Here is a 20062-nt window from a genome sequence, read left to right as displayed (position 1 = left end):
TTCCATATATTTTGAATTCGCACATTACTAGAATGGACATACCCTATATTACAAATGATTTATTTACAATATGAAATTGTGAAAATCAAATAACAAGTCTTCAAATTTAGTTCCATAAAAGTCTAAGGAAAAAAGAATGACTGCAAGTTATAAATATTCAACTAGAAGAAAACAAGAGCCAATTCATCACATTTGGGAAAATATCTTTTAGTTCACCACATATGATAAAAATTAAAATAGTATCAACATTTTGTTATGAAATTAATAAAATGATAAGTATGAATGTCTACTCATTCTCTAAGAGATATATTAGAATATTCATTCCTTTATAAGGTTGATTAATACACTTACATATTTTCTTGTAGTTCATTCATATAAAACTATTAAATTCATGTACTCAAAGTATTCAATTCATGTATCTATATTAATGTTGGTATATATACCTTTGGTCTTGTATCACTTATAAGCCTCATTTGTAACCTTTGAAACCTTTGGAAATAAAAGCGAAACCAAAGCCTACAATTAAGGATGGCAGCGCGGGGGGCTATTGGGGCTGGGGTTGGGGTAGGGGGCGAGGGAGAATTCCCCCCCCCCCCCCCCCAGTTTAGAAACGGGACGAGGGCCCGCCACTCATTTAAAAAAAATAAAGATATATATATGTACATAATTATATATATAATATTTAATTTAATTAGTTATAAATTTATAATAATGATATTATTAGTTATATGTATCATTTAATGTATATTAGTATATGTAATATAATTGATATTATCAATTATACTACTAATTATACATGTCTATTAATTATTTATACTAAATTTATTAATAAATTTATATTAAATTCCTAACTGCACTTAATACAATAACACTTTTTTCTAAAAAAAACAATAATAATTTAGTGATTGTATTTGTATCAAAAGTGAAAACTTGATTATTTTATTTATATTTGTTTTATCATATCAAATTGTATTCAAATAATTTTTATTTAATTATTTTTATGAGTTTCAATTATAAAGTTACAATGAATAATAATTTAGTGATGTGTTGATATTTTAATACTTGATTATTTGCTAAAATTTAATTATAATAAAATTTTTGTTAGTTACTAACACCACAGAAAGAGTTCGCCAGCTTCCTTCCGCAAGATGTCACCCTCAATGTTCTCCTCGCCCACAAGGAGCTTCACCACATGACCAAGTTTGGCGTCAGCCTTCTGAATGCATCTGGTCAACTTATCAAGTTCTTGAGTTGGTGCTTGAGTCATTACGTTAAGAAGACAACCACAGAATCTCTCATCAGGCGTTATTCCTAACCCCAGCAGCCGATCAAAAGTCCTAACCACATCATCTATGCGGTTGGCCTTCCCATAACACTGGATCAGTGAAGTCAAGACATAGATATTAGGCTCAAAGCCCGCTTCCAACATCTCATTTAATGTGGATTCCGCCTCAAAGACTTTGCTGCTGCAGGAATAAATTGTGATCATGGAAGAATACGTCCAGCTATCAGGTTTGCAACTCTCAGAACCTTTCATAGCTTCAAAAATTTCAACAGCTTCATCAATAAATCCCACATCAGCAGACATCGACAACAGGGTGTTGTAAAGAACGACACTCAACTCCAAGCCCTTGTGCTTCATCTCTCTATACACATCAAGCGCATCTTCACCATACCGAGCCTTAGCATAGGCCCGAAGCAAGGCAGCATACGTCCCATAGCTGGGCTCAAACCCATCGTTGATCATGTCTCTGTATATGTTCTTTGCCTGCCAGGGCCTCTTGGCCCTCCCCATCGCATCCAACAAGGAACTATAGACAACCAAATTAGGCCTAACTCCCAGAGCCTTCATTTCCTCGTAAACATTCAAGCACCCATCAAAATTCCCGGCCGTCCCATAAATCCTAATCAACGTCGAAAAGGTAGCAGCATCAATTCGCCATTTTTCCGTCCTAGCACGGCCATACAAAGTTAAAGCCATATTTACATTCCCAGCCTTCCCATACGCATCGATCATCACAGAATAGGTAACCTCATCCGGTTCACACCCAAAAGACGGCATTTTTTCGAACCACTGGACGGCTTTCTCAGGTAAAGAAGACAGCCTGGCGCAGCTAATTATGGTGGAAAAAGGTGACATTATCGGGCTTAACGCCTCTCTCAATCATATCCGTAAACAATTTCTCGGCTCTGTCCAAGTCTCTACATTTTCTAAACACCTTGAAGGTAACATTATACAAAATCACTTCTTTCTTCAACTTAAGCCTTTCCAGAAAGTATCTGAGCACCAAAGGCGCAGTTTCAGAGTTGGACATGTTATTGAGCACAAGTGCAGCATCTTGTTCTACAACTTTGCCACCCAAATTAGCCAAAATACTAATAACGTCAGCTTCTACAGGGTCACACGAGTCCAATTGTTGGGAAGCTTGGACTAAAGAAGCATACCTGAAATCGTAGGAATTGCGCCTGACGAGTTGGTGGAGGTGAGTGGGATAAAGAGAGTTACAGAAGAGGTGTGGGTCGCGAGAGACATGAGACGGCGAATAGGAGGCGGCCACCATTCTTCTCTCTACTCTCCTTCCTTCTCAGTCGTCACTCAGCACAGCAGTCCGCAGCATTTGAGTTTTCTTCCTTTTTTCTTTTTTTTTTTTCTACATTGGGCTGCCGGTGGGGTGCAAGGACTGGAGATGGTGGTGTTTTCAGCTAGCTAATTTTTAGGTGAGGCCTTATCATCCATTGGGTTCACTAGCCCAATGGGCACCAGGAAAATTTGTAAATCATTTCTTAGGTCATTTGTCGGACGTTCGTTCGAGTTTCGACCTATAGATTTCTGCTGCCTCATACAAGAAACTGAAGCAAGATTTTTTTCCTCATGACCGGTAACAGTAGTCTGTTGAAACGGAGCAGTACAATTTACGGAGAGTAATTACTACTATATAGTACTACTACTGTACTTGAGAATGGCAATCACTATTCACTACTCAAGAAGAGAAGAGAGGAGAAAAACAAGAGAAGCAGAAAATGCCCTCATCCATCCCTCAAATGAAATGATGCACCGGTTAAAAGAGGGCAATATGTGCGTGCAGTATCCCTCTGAAGCTTAATTAATTTCATGGGGAAATCTTTGTCATGATTCGAGCCTTCGGTACTTCGTAAAGCCTCTGCGGGCTGCTCCGTCACTTTCATGGCGGCCGCCACATCCAACCAAAACCTAGAGCCACAAAGACGCCTTTTTTTTTTTTTCTGGAGAATTAGAGAGTAAAAGCCTCCTTTTTACTACCACTACTACTACTACTTCAGAGTTCAGACCACAATGAAAGGATCCAGTGAAAGAAAGGATTTGGAATTGGAAGAACAATGAATTAGTGACTCCACCACGTCGCAATTATTTTGTAACAATCCAACAGGACGACACCGGCGCTGAGTGACAATTTATTACAGAAGAGTGAAGACAAAGACAGCCAAACCAACCCGAAATTAATTAATGAATCTAACTAAAATAGGTTACTGTGAGTGAGTCTGTCTTTGTCTTGTCTTGCTACTATATATATATACTCCATTTACTGCCGTGCCATGGTGTCCTGGAAGGTTGTTAGCTGATGAATTCATGAATTGATGAGCAAACTAACGTTGGTTGTTCTTTTGTTGACTAAACTTATGACATTTATTATTGCATGCGAGCATTTGAGATGGCATGCAAATTCATATGCGTTATTTTTACTTTTACCCCACTGTTAAGTACTACTACCTCCTTTCTGCATTCCTTCCAGCTACCCTAGCACATTGCTATTTTTTTTTAGAGTAAATCTTTTTTACATTGACGGTGTATACACTATCATTGCTAAATTTATGACATATGTAAAATTCAACTTTTGCATAGTTATCATTAATCCAATACTGATAGTATATACACTGTCAATATATGACAAATTAATCCTTTATATATATATATATATATATATATATATATATATATGTATTTATTTATTTATTTTAAATTTTATTTCTAACAAAGAATGGAGAGATTTAAGAAATGAAGAAACAGGAAAGAAGATGTGTATCCAGAACCTCTACACTAGCACATTAATTTACTACCACTATTACTACTACTACTATAGAGCAAAGCAAGAAAATGAAATCCAAAAAAATAATAACAATAAAGAAGAAGAAGAAGAAGAGAGTACATGCACTTTTAATGATATCATTACTATTATTATTATTATAAATAATGATATTTTTTTCTTTTTCAAAATGATAGAAAATTTTAATTGATAATATTTGGACAACAGCTCAAACATCTTTACAAAAGTGTACTTGACACTTAAGAAAACTTATTCATCAGGTACATACAAAAGCTTATTCTAAGTGACTTCCAACTTGAATAAATCCCCACACGTACGTCTATATATATATATACTCCATAATCGCATACACAGTAACTTTATTTTCTGCTTCCTTTTATATTATAGGTCCCATGAGGGCCTAAGGCCCTAACTACACAATACTAGTACTAATTTTGCTTCAATGCATATGCATGTACCGCCCACCAAACAAAATTAATTGATTAATTTGGATGCTTTTCATAGCATATCATACCCCATATCAAATTCTCCTCTCCTCTCCTCTCACATAATCGTACAGTCGCCGGTGATCTGCTCACTGAAATAATCACAATGACTACACCGGGATCCGCACCCGCACGCGTGCGGGGGCACAGGCGGCCAGTTCCTGCAGCGGCATGGTCCCCCTCCGTACCGTTCCGAACATAGGACACAGCAGATCACCACTGGAATTGGCGGGTGCGAGCACGGTCGTGGTGGTGGCGGCTTGGCCTTTGATGGTGGTGGTGGTGGCGCAACTACGATCTCAATGCACTTAATGACTTTGCCACCCTTGCAATATAATTTGTCGCGGATTTTCTCGGGGCTACAGCACACGACGGTGATGGTCACCAGATTTTGCTTCTCATCATATACCTGGTCTTGGATTTCTCTTGTCCAAAAAATTGAGCATCACCCCCAACAAAAAAAAAAAAAAGAAAAACTCAAATTCTTGTCCATACAAATTAAAGCCACTAACTGATCACTAGTAGTTTCATAAGCCACACTACCCAACTTTTGTTGTTCAACTCGGCTAATAATAATCATGGAGAAGGGGGGGAAAATATGGAATAAAAAAAAATTGTAGCTCATGGTGGCGCACATGCCTAGCCATGTACATAGTCGGTGGAACGGTGGATGTCGTCCATCCAACTGTACTTGCTCTAAAGAAGAACTACTACTCGTATACTGGTATTGAAAACATAAGAGATAGAATTGATAATTATAAGAGACTCACGAGGAAATTTGCAGAGGATTTTCTTGACCTTCTTGTAGCAGCTGGGGCATTGAAGATCAACCTTGAGTCTCATTGTAGTCACCTGTATGGTTGCATATATATTATCGAAGCAAAATAGTCAAACTCGATCCATATATGTGTATATATATATATATATATATAAATGCAGAATTATATGGTTTACGCTGGGAGATGTGGGTAGAGATCTTGATATAAAGAGAAGCAAGCATATCTCACGTTGTATGTGCTGTCATAGACTTGCAATTAAAATTTTCAGATTAAGCAAACACTAAAAGAGGAAAAAAAAAGATGCAAAACAATATATCACGAACATTTGAGGGATGGTTGGGAAAGCTAGCAAGAGAATTGGCTTACCTTCTCAGCCATAGTTGATGAAGGAAAGAGTCAAGTCAGTGGCGATGGGTGGATCTGATCAACAGCCCAAATAAATGTTGGAAATGGAAGTTTTTTTCCTTTTTTTCTTGTTCCCGGGGGGGGGGGGGGGGGGGGAGGGGGGTGATTGGGAAGGGATGTAGGCAGCAATATACTAAACTGATGCTAAGAAATGGTTGAATTAGATAGTAGGAGCCATTTAGGTAGAAAAGGTGCGAGGGCTTTATATAGAAAGATAACAACGGGGCAGCATGCAGTACTAGCATGGAAGTAGGGTGGAAATGAAATGGAAGGGGCGTTGAATTTTGATGCCGTCATCAAGACTACTTTCTCCTCCTCAAAAAAAAAAAAAAAAAAAAAAAAAAGATGGTCTGTAGTGAAAAGAAAGGAATTATAAGTCTCTTTTTGGACCGTAAGTCGGAGGTTCGAACCCTACTTGCAGTGAAAAAAATTCAAATGAGGTGTCAAAGTACCCTTTTGATCTAGTCAGATTCTTATTCTTTCTAACTTCTTATACACAGTCTCTTTATACTCCCTCCATATAGATTATGATAGATTATATTATAAAAATGTTATCATTGCCGTAAAAAAAAATTTGTCTACTTTCTAGTAGTACTAATAGGGGTGGGCTATGCTATGCACAGCCAGTGCGGCGAATTTCTCGAAATAATGTTAAAACCAAAAATTATCATAAAAGTGGTGTTAGTTGAAGGGTGTTTTTACCTAAAGGGTCGCCGCAAATAGGAAGTTGGGTTTGCAAAACTAAACCAATCAGATACAGTTGATAAAGAGCAAATAGACAAATGTTAGTTACTTCTTTTCCATTTTTTTTCCTTTGCCACAGAAAAGACTCCTAGGAACTTGGATTTGCAAAACTAAACCAACTGATCAAATCTGGTTTCCCATTTCCTAAAACCATGGATTTAGCATCTTCATTTCTGGTCAAATCAACCAATAATTATTTATTGATACCAGTAATAAAATATAACAACTCGAGACCGTGGTTTTTTTTCTCTAAAACAGCTTGCTTTTTTTCTCTAACTTTTTATAGTTTTTAATAAAGGATTTGGACTCTACATCGTTTTCATGGTTTCTTTTTCCTAATTGGATAAACTGTATGCCAAACCTCAAGTTTTTCCTAATTGGTCTCCAAAAGATTGTTTTTTCAGTCAACTACTAAATTTTTTTTGTTCTTTTTTTTTTGGATGGTTTAAGGAAAAAGTGAGAAACCGGATATTGTAAACCAAGGCAACATCTGTTTGCAGCTGTCTCTTTGCTTCCCAATACTGCAGAAGCAATCCTGGTTTTCTTCTGAAGCCAAGAGGGAAAAAAAATGAAGCCTATTGCATTTAACTTGTATTACTACCATGGTTCGAAGACTCGGCCGAGACCGAGACGTCTCGGCCGAGTCGTAACCGTCTCGGCCTAGGCCGAGACGATACCGCGACGATTCGAGACCGAGATACTCGTCTCGCCGAGAAATCGGCCGAGACGTCACCGCGACGGGTTGTCACGGTCGAGTCACCCCGAGTCATCCCGAGTCAAGGTGAATTTAACAAAAAATCTATAGAAAAAAAGCAAAAGGGACACAGTACTATCACGTGAAAGGAAATGTTTTCTTTTCCACGTTAAAGTGAAGGCAGTACTTTCACTATACTTTGAAGGGTCCACGTTCACTTTACTAAATTATTGGACTAGTAGTGTTGCAGAACGTAGTAATCCCTTCCGTTTCCTTCAATTCTTCTTCATGGTAAACTCTGTCTTCTTGCCGATTAACTCTGTCTTCTTGCCGAGCTTTGGAATTCCGCCCTCTGAAACAAAGTAGAATGTTGCAAAAAGATAGTGCCCAATGGAGTCATTTGGCCATACCTTCACAGAGATAACCCAGATGGTTGTGATTCATGTCCTTTTTGCCTTGTTCTCCCTTGCCTTGTCAAGCTTCAGCAGGTAATTGATTTTCTTATTGTACCTTCAGATATTCTGCTTGTAAGGTGCTCTAAGACATTAGAGTTATTAAAAGAAACTGATCCATTACAAGGGCCAACTGTAGGTTTCCAAGACAGTCGTTTCACTTATGATATGAATATACAGATTGTTGAATAGCTGGCCGTCCTGCTCTTCCCTCCTGCTGATAGGTATCCCCAGGTGGAAATTACCAGGTTGATTCACAAGTGACTCCAAAGCGTGAGTAAATTTCTTGTCTTTTTTCCGGCTTTTTAATGGTTAGCAATCTTGGAGGTTGGATTTGTACTTTGCTTACTAATCCATTGCTATGCTTACTAAATTATTCTTTTTTCCAAGAATAATTTTTCCTCTATAAATTTAGTAATCCTTATGTATAAAACAAAAACTTTTGTAATTCTTGGACGACTAGGTAGCAAAGTGAGTGAAAAATCATGTCTAGTTATATGTATGTATGTATATATTAAGGTGAGGACTTGAAAGAGAAGAGCATAGATATCAAGGTATAAGGTTAAGAAAGCAGCAGCATTGATTGATTAAGCATGGCATGGCGCCCAATGCATGCGGAATAGAAATCCTTTGTTATTTGGCCTGCAATCGGCCTGACTGAGTAGGTTTTTACTCAGTCCAATTCGTCGTCATTGATTGATATCGAGAGTTAATGACGGTGCAGTTTGGTTATCTAGAAGAAATGAGGCTGACAAATAAATTGCAGTAGGTAATTGGCAATTAATTACCCTGCGGCCCGCTGGAAAAAAACAAAGAAAAATTTGATGCTATAGAAAGATTATAAAAAATAAAAATAAAAAAGAAAAAGGAAATCCCTCCTCTTTCACATAAGACCCAAGACTCCAAGAATAGGCAGCAGCTATAAGTAACCCAAAATCCCAATCCAGAAAATTATAAGTTGAAGAGAAGGGAAAAGAAAAGTATATATAGTAGATGCTTCTTCGGCTTTTGAACGAACATGCATGTGATTTGGGAAATCGATGCAGTGCTGAAACTTTTCGATATTGTTCTGGATTTTGGAGCTTCATTAAGCTCGAAATCTCGATAATTAACATGTACGAGGTTGTAGCCAGTGTAGTTCATTGAATTCTGCAGTGGTAAAATAAGAAAATTTCGAAAATGTCGACCCACTTAACTTAAACTAATTGTTTGCCTTCTTGCCCTGTGAAGCTGTGGCTTGGTAATGCTGCTTATGATCTTTCTTTTGACAGTTGTTTCAATCTGCTTATATATATATATATGACGATGGTTAACAAAGAAATTGGAGAGATATGAGAATTGCTTCCACTGTACGTGTATATTTTTGTGCTAATAGAGAGGGACATTTAGTATTATCTTCCAACTTATTATAATACATAATCATCCTGGTGATCATGATCATGAACTAAAAACTATAGGAAGATGGAGAGCTAAATTATATGTTTAAGTTAATCACCCATCAACAAACAAAATGCCGAAGTTCTTATAATAAATGAAAAAATGATCATTGTTGCAGGTTTACATTATAGATTAGATGTTTAACTTACTAATATAATAGAAATAAATTATTATAATTACAAAATGTTAGAAACTGCTTGTTGTATTTTTTTCATATATCTTTAATTATTTTGTGATGTATTAACCATTTATATTGATATGTGTAATAGTTACAATGACGAGCAAGGATATTGGTTGGGAACATGGTAAACCCGTGGGAGGGAATAGAAAAATTGTGAGATGCAATTATTGTGGAAAAATAATGCATGGTGGCATTACAAGGTTGAAAGAACATGTCGGTCATGTCATAGGACAAGTTGAGCCTTGTCCAAGGGCCTCAAGTGAAGTTAGAGATTTAATGAAAATGCATCTAAAGATTGGTAAGATTCAAAGAGCTACAATAAAACAGAAAAAAGAAGAAATATTGAATTCTTTCCAACAAGAAAGTATGCATGGTAATTTCAACATGGTTGGCGACGAGGAGGACGAAGTCTTTTTTGAAATTGATGAAGAAAGTCGGATGGCGTTGGAAAAAAAACAAATGAAGCAAGCAATTAGAGAGAGCCAATACTTGCAATTTTTAGACGAACAACGAAGGCATTCGGTATCTGGGAGTCGACCTTCTATGTTTATGTCAGGTATGATTTGTAAACTAAAATATTATAACAAATTTGATACTATTTTATTAAATATAATTACATAAATTTGCAATTTAGTCATTCATTTTTTATTTGTTAAATATTGTGAATTTTAGGGAATATGGATGTTGGCACTTCAAACCCAACGACTTCCGAAAATAAAAGAGGATTGTCACGTAATTTCAGTGTCAGACAAGCAGATGAAATGACAAGCAGAGGAATTGACTCACATATGTTTCCTTCGAAACAAAAATCAGTCAAATCAATGTTTGCGAAGGAAAATATAAAAAGAGTTGGTAAGGCAGTTTCAAAGTTTTTTCATTTCAATGCTATACCATTTCATGCAGCTGACAATCCTTATTATCAATCGATGATTGATGAAATTGCCAAAGCTGGTTCTGGTATTAAAGGCCCTTCAGCTTATCAAATTGGAAATGAATATTTAGATGAAGAATTTGAAGAGCTTGAGAAATATCTTGGAGATATTTATAATAAATTTTCAACTTTTGGTTGTACACTTATGTGTGATGGGTGGAGCACTCGTACAAAACATCCAATAATAAATTTTATGGTATACTGTGATAGGCACATGATATACCATAGTTCAGTTGATTGTATCAATATTAAGAAAACTGCTGAATATATTTTCAAGTTAATGGATGAGGTAGTAGAGGTTGTGGGGGAAAAAAATGTTGTGCAAGTTGTGACAGATAGTGAATCTAGTATGAAAGCTGCTGGACAACTGTTGATGAAAAAAAGAAAAAATCTTTTCTGGTCACCTTGCGCTGCGCATTGTATAGATTTGATGTTGGAGGATATTGGCAAAATGGATAATGTAAAAGAAACTATTGCTCAGGGGAAGAAGATAACAAGTTTCATATATAACAGTGACAAAGTAGTGAATCTGATGAAGACATATACAAAAAAAAGGGAACTGCTACGTCCAGGTATCACTAGATTTGCAACTGAATTCATTTCTATGGAAAGTCTTCTTCGGCATTGTACAGAACTGAAAAGAATGTGCACCTCAGATGAATGGGCAGAGTTTAATAACACTACCAAGAGAAAAGCAGAAGCTATTAAAGTAGCTGAGTTGATATTGTCAGAGAAGTTTTGGAAAAAAGTTAGAAATGTGTGTGCAATAATGGAGCCTCTGGTCAAAGTTTTAAAAACTATTGATCAAGATAATAAGCCAACATTGCCAATTATTTATGAGGCAATGGATAGAGCAAAAATGGCTATTCAAAAGTCGGTGAAATCTTGGAAAACAATTTGGGAAGTGATTGATAATAGATGGTACAATCAACTTCATCGGGATTTACATGCGGCAGGTAATTTAAAATATTACATCCAATTTAAATATGTAATATTTATTTATTTATTTATTTATTTTCTAATTTTGTTATTTTATTGTATTTAGCATATTTTTTGAACCCGATCCTTCAATATTCTGGAACTTGTGAGTTTAATCTGGATGAAGTTCGAAGAGGGTTAAAGAACGTCATTGCAAAGTTGGAGCCAAATTTAGATGCACAAGTTGATTCAATAAATGAGGTATTCTTTTGATTATTTTATTTATTTATATGAATCAACAAATTTTAAAATTTTAACACTTGTGTATACATTATTTTTGTAGATCAAAATTTTTGCAGACAAAAAGGGAGGCTTTGGAAGTGCTATTGCAGCAAGAGCATTACCAAAATCTTTACCAGGTTTCAACTTAATTCATACTTACATAAACATCCAATTAATATTTTTATAAAATTAAAATAATAATAATAAATGAATGTTATTATTACTTTGTTTGTTTAGCTGAATGGTGGCTTAACTACGGTGAAGATGCGCCAAATTTAAGGAATATTGCAGTGAAAATATTGAGTCAAACTTGCACATCCTCTGGTTGTGAGCGAAATTGGAGTACATGGTCATTAATTCATACAAAACTACGCAACCGTTTGGCAGTTAAAAAATTGCATAAATTAGTTTTGTGCATTACAATATGCGATTGAAGGTGAAAAATTTGATGCATCAAAGAGATACTGATGATTTCTACAACCCAATTGACTTGAATCATATTTTTCACCAAGATGATATATTGGATGATTGGATAAGAGAAAATGAACAACCCATACTGCCTGAAGATAATCTGGATTGGTTGGATAAGGGCATTCATCAAACTGAATCAGAAAGTAGTGAATATCAAGAACATGACAACGATGGTTTTGGTGATACATTGTCCCAATATATTACCAAAAGAAATAAGAAAGGTCTTGCTGAATCCTCAAGTAGGAAACAAAAAGGTAAGACTAAACAAACCAGTAAGCAGACTGTTCCATCATCTTCAAATAAAAGTGACAGCAGTAATGATGATGATGACAATGGTGACAATGGAGATGAAGGGAACAATTCTTTCAGGCATAGTGGTTACAATCAAGATAGCCAACAAGCAGGAGGTATGTCATGGGCTCAAGGACAAGATAATTATTATGCCACTCAAGATACTGATCATGGCTATCGTCCTGGTATAGAAGCACAACGTCAATTCCTCAATGATTTAACTCAATTTTCAAGTGAGGATACTTTCTCTCACCATTCAGGGTCACAAAGATATAGAGGAGTCAATGATCAGATGCAAAATTTGGGTATACACCCAACTTATGAGCATGAATCTAGTCAAAACCGTGGTTCTAGTCAATTGGCATATGGCTATGACCAATCATATGGAATCACTCCTGACTATTACAGTGGATATCGGCCATTTGACAGATCTGGACAGGTTGAAAGGTCTACTAGCATTCATGGTAGTGGATACTATGAAAAAGAAATAGATAAGTCTCATGATGGTTCTTCTTTTGATTCCAATAACATTGGATTTTATGGTCATGATTCTACTGCATCATATGGTACCAGCGATAGTGTTAACTATCGAGGGTTTGGATACTACCATCAGCAAATCATCTCCAATCCAGGACTTGTTCCGTCCAATGATTATGGAACATCTAGTCAATCCTCACATCCAGTAAATACACCAGATAACTCGTATACACTACCTACTCAAAGTCCTTTGCCACTTCCACATCTGTTTTTCCATTCATCGACAAATGAGGATGATTTTGAACCACATCGTCATTCTACTTGGTATTAACAGGTACGAAAATATAAAGTACTAGTATATCTTTTTACTTATTTACCTTTTATGTAATATGATTTCTTTTTATTTTTGGCAGGAGATTGATCAAAATATTTCAACTTTATGCTATAAATAAATCTTTAGTTTGTATTGTTAATGGTTGATATTACTTTTGCAATTATTAGTTTTAAAATTATGGTCTATGTTATTTTGATTTTATTTGTGATGCCATTGTTTTAAATAATTAAAAGTACTTATCGTGTGTAATATGTATAAAAATAGTACATTTTACAAATTTTCTTTTGTTATTTTTTATTATTTTTGTTTAGCATACTTTTTTTTATATTATTAACAGTTTTTAGAATATTAAATGCTTTAAAATTTGCGTCTCACCGAGACCGTGACCGATATGCCGAGACCGATGTGGAACGTTCCAGGCCGCGACCGCGACTTTGAACCATGATTACTACTGCTATATCTATTCACCTTCAACGACTCTTTGTCCACAACAAAACCATCTGCCTAAGTTTCAATTTGGTCACAAGGAAAGTTTTCAGAATATTCAAGATGTCTACTTGCTCCAGTACTGAAGGTCAAGTGATACGCTGCAAAGGTACTTCCCTTTCAAATCATTTCCTTCCTCTGTTTTAGCTGAGTAAAAAATCGAACACCATAAAACTGCGATATTTTGTTAGCTAATGAATGCGGAAAGTAATCTTAACATGCCTTAACCAACTTGATTGAGTTGTGAACAATTGTTTGGTTTACATCTACTGATTGGTTTTTTAAAATATTTTTGCCTAATTTTGTTGTTGCAATTTGCAGCTGCTGTGGCATGGGGACCAGGGAAGCCACTGGTAGTCTGGTAATTGAGGAAGTGGAGGTTGCACCACCCCAGGCAATGGAAGTTCGCCTGAAGATCCTCTTCACTTCCCTTTGCCATACTGATATTTACTTCTGGGAAGCTTCAGGGTTGATCTTTGCAACACAGCCAACATGTACCACAGTGTATTCACTGAAAGTGGAACCAACAAAGTGATAAATTAGTTTCCCGTTTATTGAAAATCTTGATTTCCCATCATTAAGCCTCTCTCCTCTATCAGTGTCGATAGACAAGTAGACAAGCAATAGCATGAAATTTCTGGGGAGCAGCAGCCATGGTGCAATAGTACTTCGTATAAAATTCATATGCAGAACAGATTCTTACAGCAAGACCAACAGCTCCTAGTTTTATAGAGGAGCGATGCCTAATGATGGGAAATCAAGAAGAATTGCAATGTCTTGCTAGTTTGATATTTCAAGAAGACAATAATTAGTAATTCTAAAGTCTGGCTATAGTGAATCCTACGACCTTGCAGGGATGGGATGGGGTGCTGCTGTACTTGTTGGAGTACCAAATAAGGATGACGCATTCAGAACTCATCCAATCAATGTCCTGAATGAGAAGACACACAAGGGAACATTTTTTGGCAATTATAAACCGCACACTGACCTTCCTTCGGTGGTTGAGAAGTACATGAATAAGGTAAGCTGATTTCTCGTCCAAAACTGATAGGCTGTTGTTTCGGGTATTGAAACATCAAAAGTTCAAGCCTTCGAACTCCCAATATTGCTGCTTTGCTGGATTTCAAAATTGAGGAACAAGGTTTTGATTTTCACCCTAAATGTGATAATATATGTTTTAGAGATGATCTGTTTATCTCAGCTGCTGCCAGTGATAAGTCCATGAACGTTATAAAACAGATGCTACGCAGTTTTGAAGTGCTTCTCAATCTTGAGCCAAATTAGCAAAAATGTGAGGTCTTTATGGCAGGTGTTTATGAGGGATGGTGCTTAGCTTTCTGCTCTTATCTAAAAATGAAAAGAGGATATCTTCCTCTCACATATTTGGATGTTCCTCTTCTCTGATCTACACTTAGAGGAGTAGAATGTAAGGTTATTATTGAGAAATTCGCAACTAGGATCAAAGGGTGGGCAAATAAAAGATTAACCTATGGTAGAAGGCTGCAATTGATAAATTTAGTTCCATGTAGTATTCACCTCTATTCTTGTTCTTTCCTTATACTTCCATAGGCTGCACACACCAGACTGAAATTTGCTACATTTTGTATTATTTTCACATTGTCTCGTGGTTGGATATCTTATACCAAAAGAGGAAGATGGATTGGAACTTCGACGGTCTATGTGTGGAACAGATGTCTAAATTTGCATTGTATAACGTCTTTGGCCCTTCATTTTAAATAAATACACTGTGGATTAGATGGTTTCGTTTGCATAAGATTAAGGGCAATCTATTTGGAAGCCGGAAATGCTAAAAGATACTGCTTGGTGCTGGAGGAAAATTTTTGAATGCAAAGGCTTGACAAAACCATTTATTAAAGGGCAAATTACATTTTAGCCCCTTGTGGTTTTCGCAAAAACCACATAACCCCCCCATCGTTCAAAAAGCTATACATAAACCCCCTGTGGTTTGGGTTGAACTGGCAAATAGACGGAAAGCACCCACCGTAACGATTCGTGGGCAAAATGTCCAAATTACCCTAATATAAATACAAAAAGGAAGCAGATGAGTCAGATTCTTCCTTGTTCTGTCTTTGTCGTGAGAAAAGGAGAGAAAAACATGACCACCGAATGAAGGAGAGAAATTTAACCCACAAAGATCTACCATTGAAGACCAAAAAGTAGCTGTGAAAGAGCATCACGAAAGCTGTTGTTGCATCTGGTAAGTTTTTTGACATCATTTTAGCATATAAGATGCACTTGCATGGTTTTTGAACAGAAACTAGCGGGCATTGGAAAGTTAATAAATCAGTGATTATTTTGCTTAAGCGTTGATTAATTTAAAATTTTGCTGCTTTGGGACAATCTGTATTATCATATTTAAGCATAGAGTATTTTATCGACTAGAATTGAATTTATGCATTAAGATTAGGGTAAAGAAAATTGCATTCGGGAGTTCTAAAATCACCGGAATTTCAACTAAACATGGGTAGAATACGACTTTGTTAGTTTGAGATTTGTTGATTAGTGTCAGATTTGGGTCAAATGTGGGTGGCTTGATTTTCAATAATATAGAGTGATTTGGCTGCTGATAAAGTTTTGACAATTTGGACATTGAATAATTTTTGCTTGTCGGCTTATTGGCCGTCATGTGGTCCATGGAAGTATGCGATATGCAATATGTCCTTTTCTTAATCAGATTGTATTTTTTTGTAATCATGTGTTTTCATTGAAGTGTGTAATCTATTAAATGTCCTTTTCTTAATCAGATTGTGTTTTTTTTCTTATCATGTGTTTCACTATTTCTAATGCAGGCTTTGAAAAAAATGACAACTTCAAAAAGAATTACTATAAAATTGCATTTCGGTGGTATATTCATATGGGAACCAGAAACTGTCTATACTGGTAACAATGTAGCCATATTTAAAAATTGTGAGACAAGAAAATTGTCCAGGGATATGTTGTGTAAATTGTATAGTAGGTATGGTGATGCCTCGAATGTGAACCTATATTTTGAAATACCAAATTGTGGGTTGTATGTTGGAGCAGCTGAAATTAAAGGAGATAAAGAAATAGAGTTAATGTTAACTGCACATGAAGGAGTAGATGTTATCAACATATATGCTGAATTGCGTGATGAAATGCCTAGTGAAATTGCTTCAGTTGGAGTAAAAAGTCATGGTAAAAGTGCCCCCACTGATGCCCCACATAGTGGAGCACAAAATGTGGCATCTGATAAAGATACCCCAAAAAAGTTAGCAAACAAAAAGGGGAAACAGATAGTCAAGAAGTCAGTGAGAAGACAGACCAAGCTAACTGGAAACAAAAAGCACAGCAAAGCAGAGTCTAATTCAGCAAAGGAAAAAGGTGAAAAAGCTGTAGAAAGCAAGATGAAGTTGAAAAACAGCCTGAAAATGAAGATGAGTACGGTGATGCTACATCTGATAGTTTAGAAGAGCCTGAGTGGTTGAAAGAGGGATTAGAAGGACCAGAAGATGAGGATATTTTTGCAAACAGAGCAAAGGCTAATGAAATAGAAAATCAGCAGCAGGCAAAAGGCACAGATGAAGAACCAACAACAGCGAACCAGACATATACAATGGAGGATCTGCAAACACCAGGCTCTTCTAAGAACAAATTTGAAGAAGGGGAGAGTTCTAAAACTAATGAAGAGTGGAATGAATTTGCTATTGATGATGAAGAACTGCTTGACACTATGTGGGGAGATGATGAAAGAAATGGGAAAGGTAATAGTTGTCGAGATTTTAATGCTGCAGTTGAATTCAGAAAGTCAGATTTTGAGTTGAAAGTTGGGGATAAATTTAAGAACTTACGGGCCTTTAGAGAAGCACTTGTGGAATGGAATGTCAGGGAAGGCTACACCATGAAGTACAAAAAAAATGAAAGAGCAAAAGTTATTGCCATGTGCAAAAAAGGTTGTTCTTGGAAAATACGGGCAAGCCCAATTCAAAATGAAAGCACCTTTCAGATCAAATCAATAAAGGGAGTGCATGTGTGTGGAAGAGAATACAGCAATCATCATGCAAATGCAAGATATTTGAGCAAAAAATATTTAGACAGGTTCAGAGATGAACCAAGTTCTTCTATTGAAGGATTTGTCAAGACTGTGAGGAGAGAGATTATGGTGGACATAAGCATGAGACAGGCTTATAGAGCTAAAAGATTGGCAAGAGAGGCACTACAAGGGGATGATATAAGACAGTATAATGTCATCAGAGATTATGCTGCTACCTTGTTGATCCGGAATCCTGGTAGCCATATTGTCCTGCAAGTGACTAGACTGGATGAGAACGAGGTTGGGATATTTGAAAGAATGTACTGGAGTTTAAGTGCAATGAAGAATGGGTTTCTAGCTGGTTGTCGACGAATAATTGGATTAGATGACTGCTTTTTAAAAAGTCCATTTGGTGGACAACTTTTGACAGCTATGGGTAGGGATGGCAATGATAACATGTTTCCCATTGCAATGGCTGTAGTGGAAGCCGAGAGATATGACTCATGGAAATGGTTTTTGATGGAGTTGAAAATTGAAGTTGGTGCTGAAAATGGAGCTCCATGGACATTCATATCTGATAGGCAAAAAGGATTAGTCAGTGCAATTGTAGTAGTTAATTTGTAATCAGTGTCATATGTACTTAATTTGTTACCTTATGTGTTACCATTAAAATAGGTGCCTGCTGGAGCTAGTGACGCTGGAAATGCAGGTGAAGATGTTGTAAATGCTGGAAATACAAGTATTGGATCTGTCTCACAACAGGGTTCAGTGTCACAGGTACTATTAATGATGATGGTTATTACTGCAATTACTGCATTTAACTGACTTAAACCTATCTATTTATGCAGCCTTGTGAAACTTCTGCTGCTAAACCAGTTTTTGAAACTAGAAGACCAACTGATGAACCTGTTGAACCTGTTTTGGACACTAGAAGACCAACTGATGAACCTGTTGAACCTGTTTTGGATACTACAAGAACTGCTTCTGCTGTTGAACCCATTTTGGATACTAGAAGATCAACTAGAGTCAGAAAACTTGTACCAACAGTTGCAAGTGTGTTGGAAAATTTGAGGGCTAAGAAAGCTAAACGTGTTTCTAGAATGTGAGGACTAAGAGGGCTAAACGTGTTTGTAATTCAATTAAGTTATTTGTCTGCAAATGCTTTTTTTTAATATGTTGTTGCTACACTTTCTGTTGAATCTTGGTGTCTACTGTTAATATGTTGTTGCTACACTTTTTGTTGAATCTTGGTGTCTGCTGGACTTAATGATTAGCTACTTATGTACCTTATTTTGTTTTGTTCAATGCTTGGCTCAATGCTTCAGAATTTGGTTCCATGCTTGAGGCATCTTGGAAATTGGCTTTTGATGTGTGCTTTTTTGCTTTAGAACTTAGTCTGAACCTTTACTGCTCCTTATTTGTCTATACTTGAACTCTTGCCGCATAGCTATAATGGTAGTTAAATTAAGGGATAATTTCAGAGCAATGTGGTACATGTTTACAAGCAAGCAGGTTAAAATCCCGCCTGCATAATAACACTGAAACCCGCAAGCGGGATTCTGTGTTTTTTCTATTTCAAGGTTAGCTCGCATGCGGGTTAATGTTATATTTGAGCGCGAGAAGAAAAAATTGGTAATTAGGCTCTTTGGGCATTATAAGTAAATATTTAAATTAATGGCAGTTTTATTACACCAATATTATTGTATTATCATTATTATGATTATTGTATTATTTCTTATGCAAATATAACATTTAATTATTTAAATTTGATTTTATTTTTACAATTTATAAAATTTTATCACTTATATAATATTTTTAAAACCCTAATACATCTAAATTTGATTTTATTTTTCAAATTTATAAGATTTTTATTTAAAAAAATGGGATACGGATAAGATATCCGATTGGTTCGATTTGCATAGGTGCATATGAGAATATCCGAATACTCTTTAAACCCGCATGCGGGTTTAAGGAGATTATGGCAACTCTCTAACACACTAGTTACCCGTCCAACTCTCAGGGGAGGTTTCTGAAATTATCCCTTAAATTAATTGAGATACTTTCTTTTGCTTTAAACCATTGCAAATGTCCACTTTGGATAGCTCATGTATGTGCTTTTTGGCTATGCTGTCTCGATGAGTACCAAGTTCAGCCTGTGAGTACCAAAGCAGGTTCATACCAACTGGAAATCATGTTTGCCTATTATATCAATTGACTACCAAAGCAGATTCATTCATTCATTCATTGAACACAACAGGTTCAGATTTACAACACTTTTAGAGCCACAATTCATCTGAATTATTTTCACTTAAACATCAAAATGAGAAATGATAGCACAGATATAGCAAAACAAGCACCAACGCAAATCTTCATGGCTCCTAAGCTTTCTTCAATGTTTTTCATTTTCCTCAAATATAAACCACCATCCATGCGCAAGCCTTCCACTTCTGAACTATCAATACTTGATTCTCCACTAAATATGTCTCTCCTTGTAACATTCAAATCACTAGTGTAATTTTGTCTTATTCTCCTTGTTGGATTGCACCATGAGAAAAATTCACAACTTCTTGTCGCACAAACAAAATATAGCTTTCCTTTTGA

General features: G+C 36.2%; 1 protein-coding gene and 1 pseudogene across 1 annotated transcript; one reads left to right on the top strand and one right to left on the bottom strand.

Moving 5' to 3' along the window:
* Nucleotides 1-1108: 1108 nt before the first annotated feature.
* On the bottom strand, nucleotides 1109-2597 carry LOC113699635 (pentatricopeptide repeat-containing protein At4g16390, chloroplastic-like; annotated as a pseudogene).
* A 12733-nt stretch (nucleotides 2598-15330) lies between these two features.
* On the top strand, nucleotides 15331-18095 carry LOC140010511 (uncharacterized). Its single transcript, XM_072057789.1, has 2 exons — nucleotides 15331-15667; nucleotides 16260-18095. The coding sequence occupies exon 2, from the start codon at nucleotides 17045-17047 to the stop codon at nucleotides 18083-18085; it is 1041 nt and encodes a 346-aa protein (XP_071913890.1). The 5' UTR covers nucleotides 15331-15667; nucleotides 16260-17044; the 3' UTR covers nucleotides 18086-18095.
* The last annotated feature ends 1967 nt before the right edge of the window (nucleotides 18096-20062 follow it).

Source organism: Coffea arabica, chromosome 7c, assembly GCF_036785885.1.
Source record: "Coffea arabica cultivar ET-39 chromosome 7c, Coffea Arabica ET-39 HiFi, whole genome shotgun sequence".
Lineage (NCBI taxonomy): Eukaryota > Viridiplantae > Streptophyta > Magnoliopsida > Gentianales > Rubiaceae > Coffea > Coffea arabica.
Note: the sequence above shows the minus strand (reverse complement) of the source record. Positions and strands in the feature narration are given on the sequence as shown.

Bases quoted from the DNA above. Each gene is read 5' to 3' on its own strand.
- LOC140010511 (XM_072057789.1), top strand. From the start codon at position 17,045: ATGGAGGATCTGCAAACACCAGGCTCTTCTAAGAACAAATTTGAAGAA.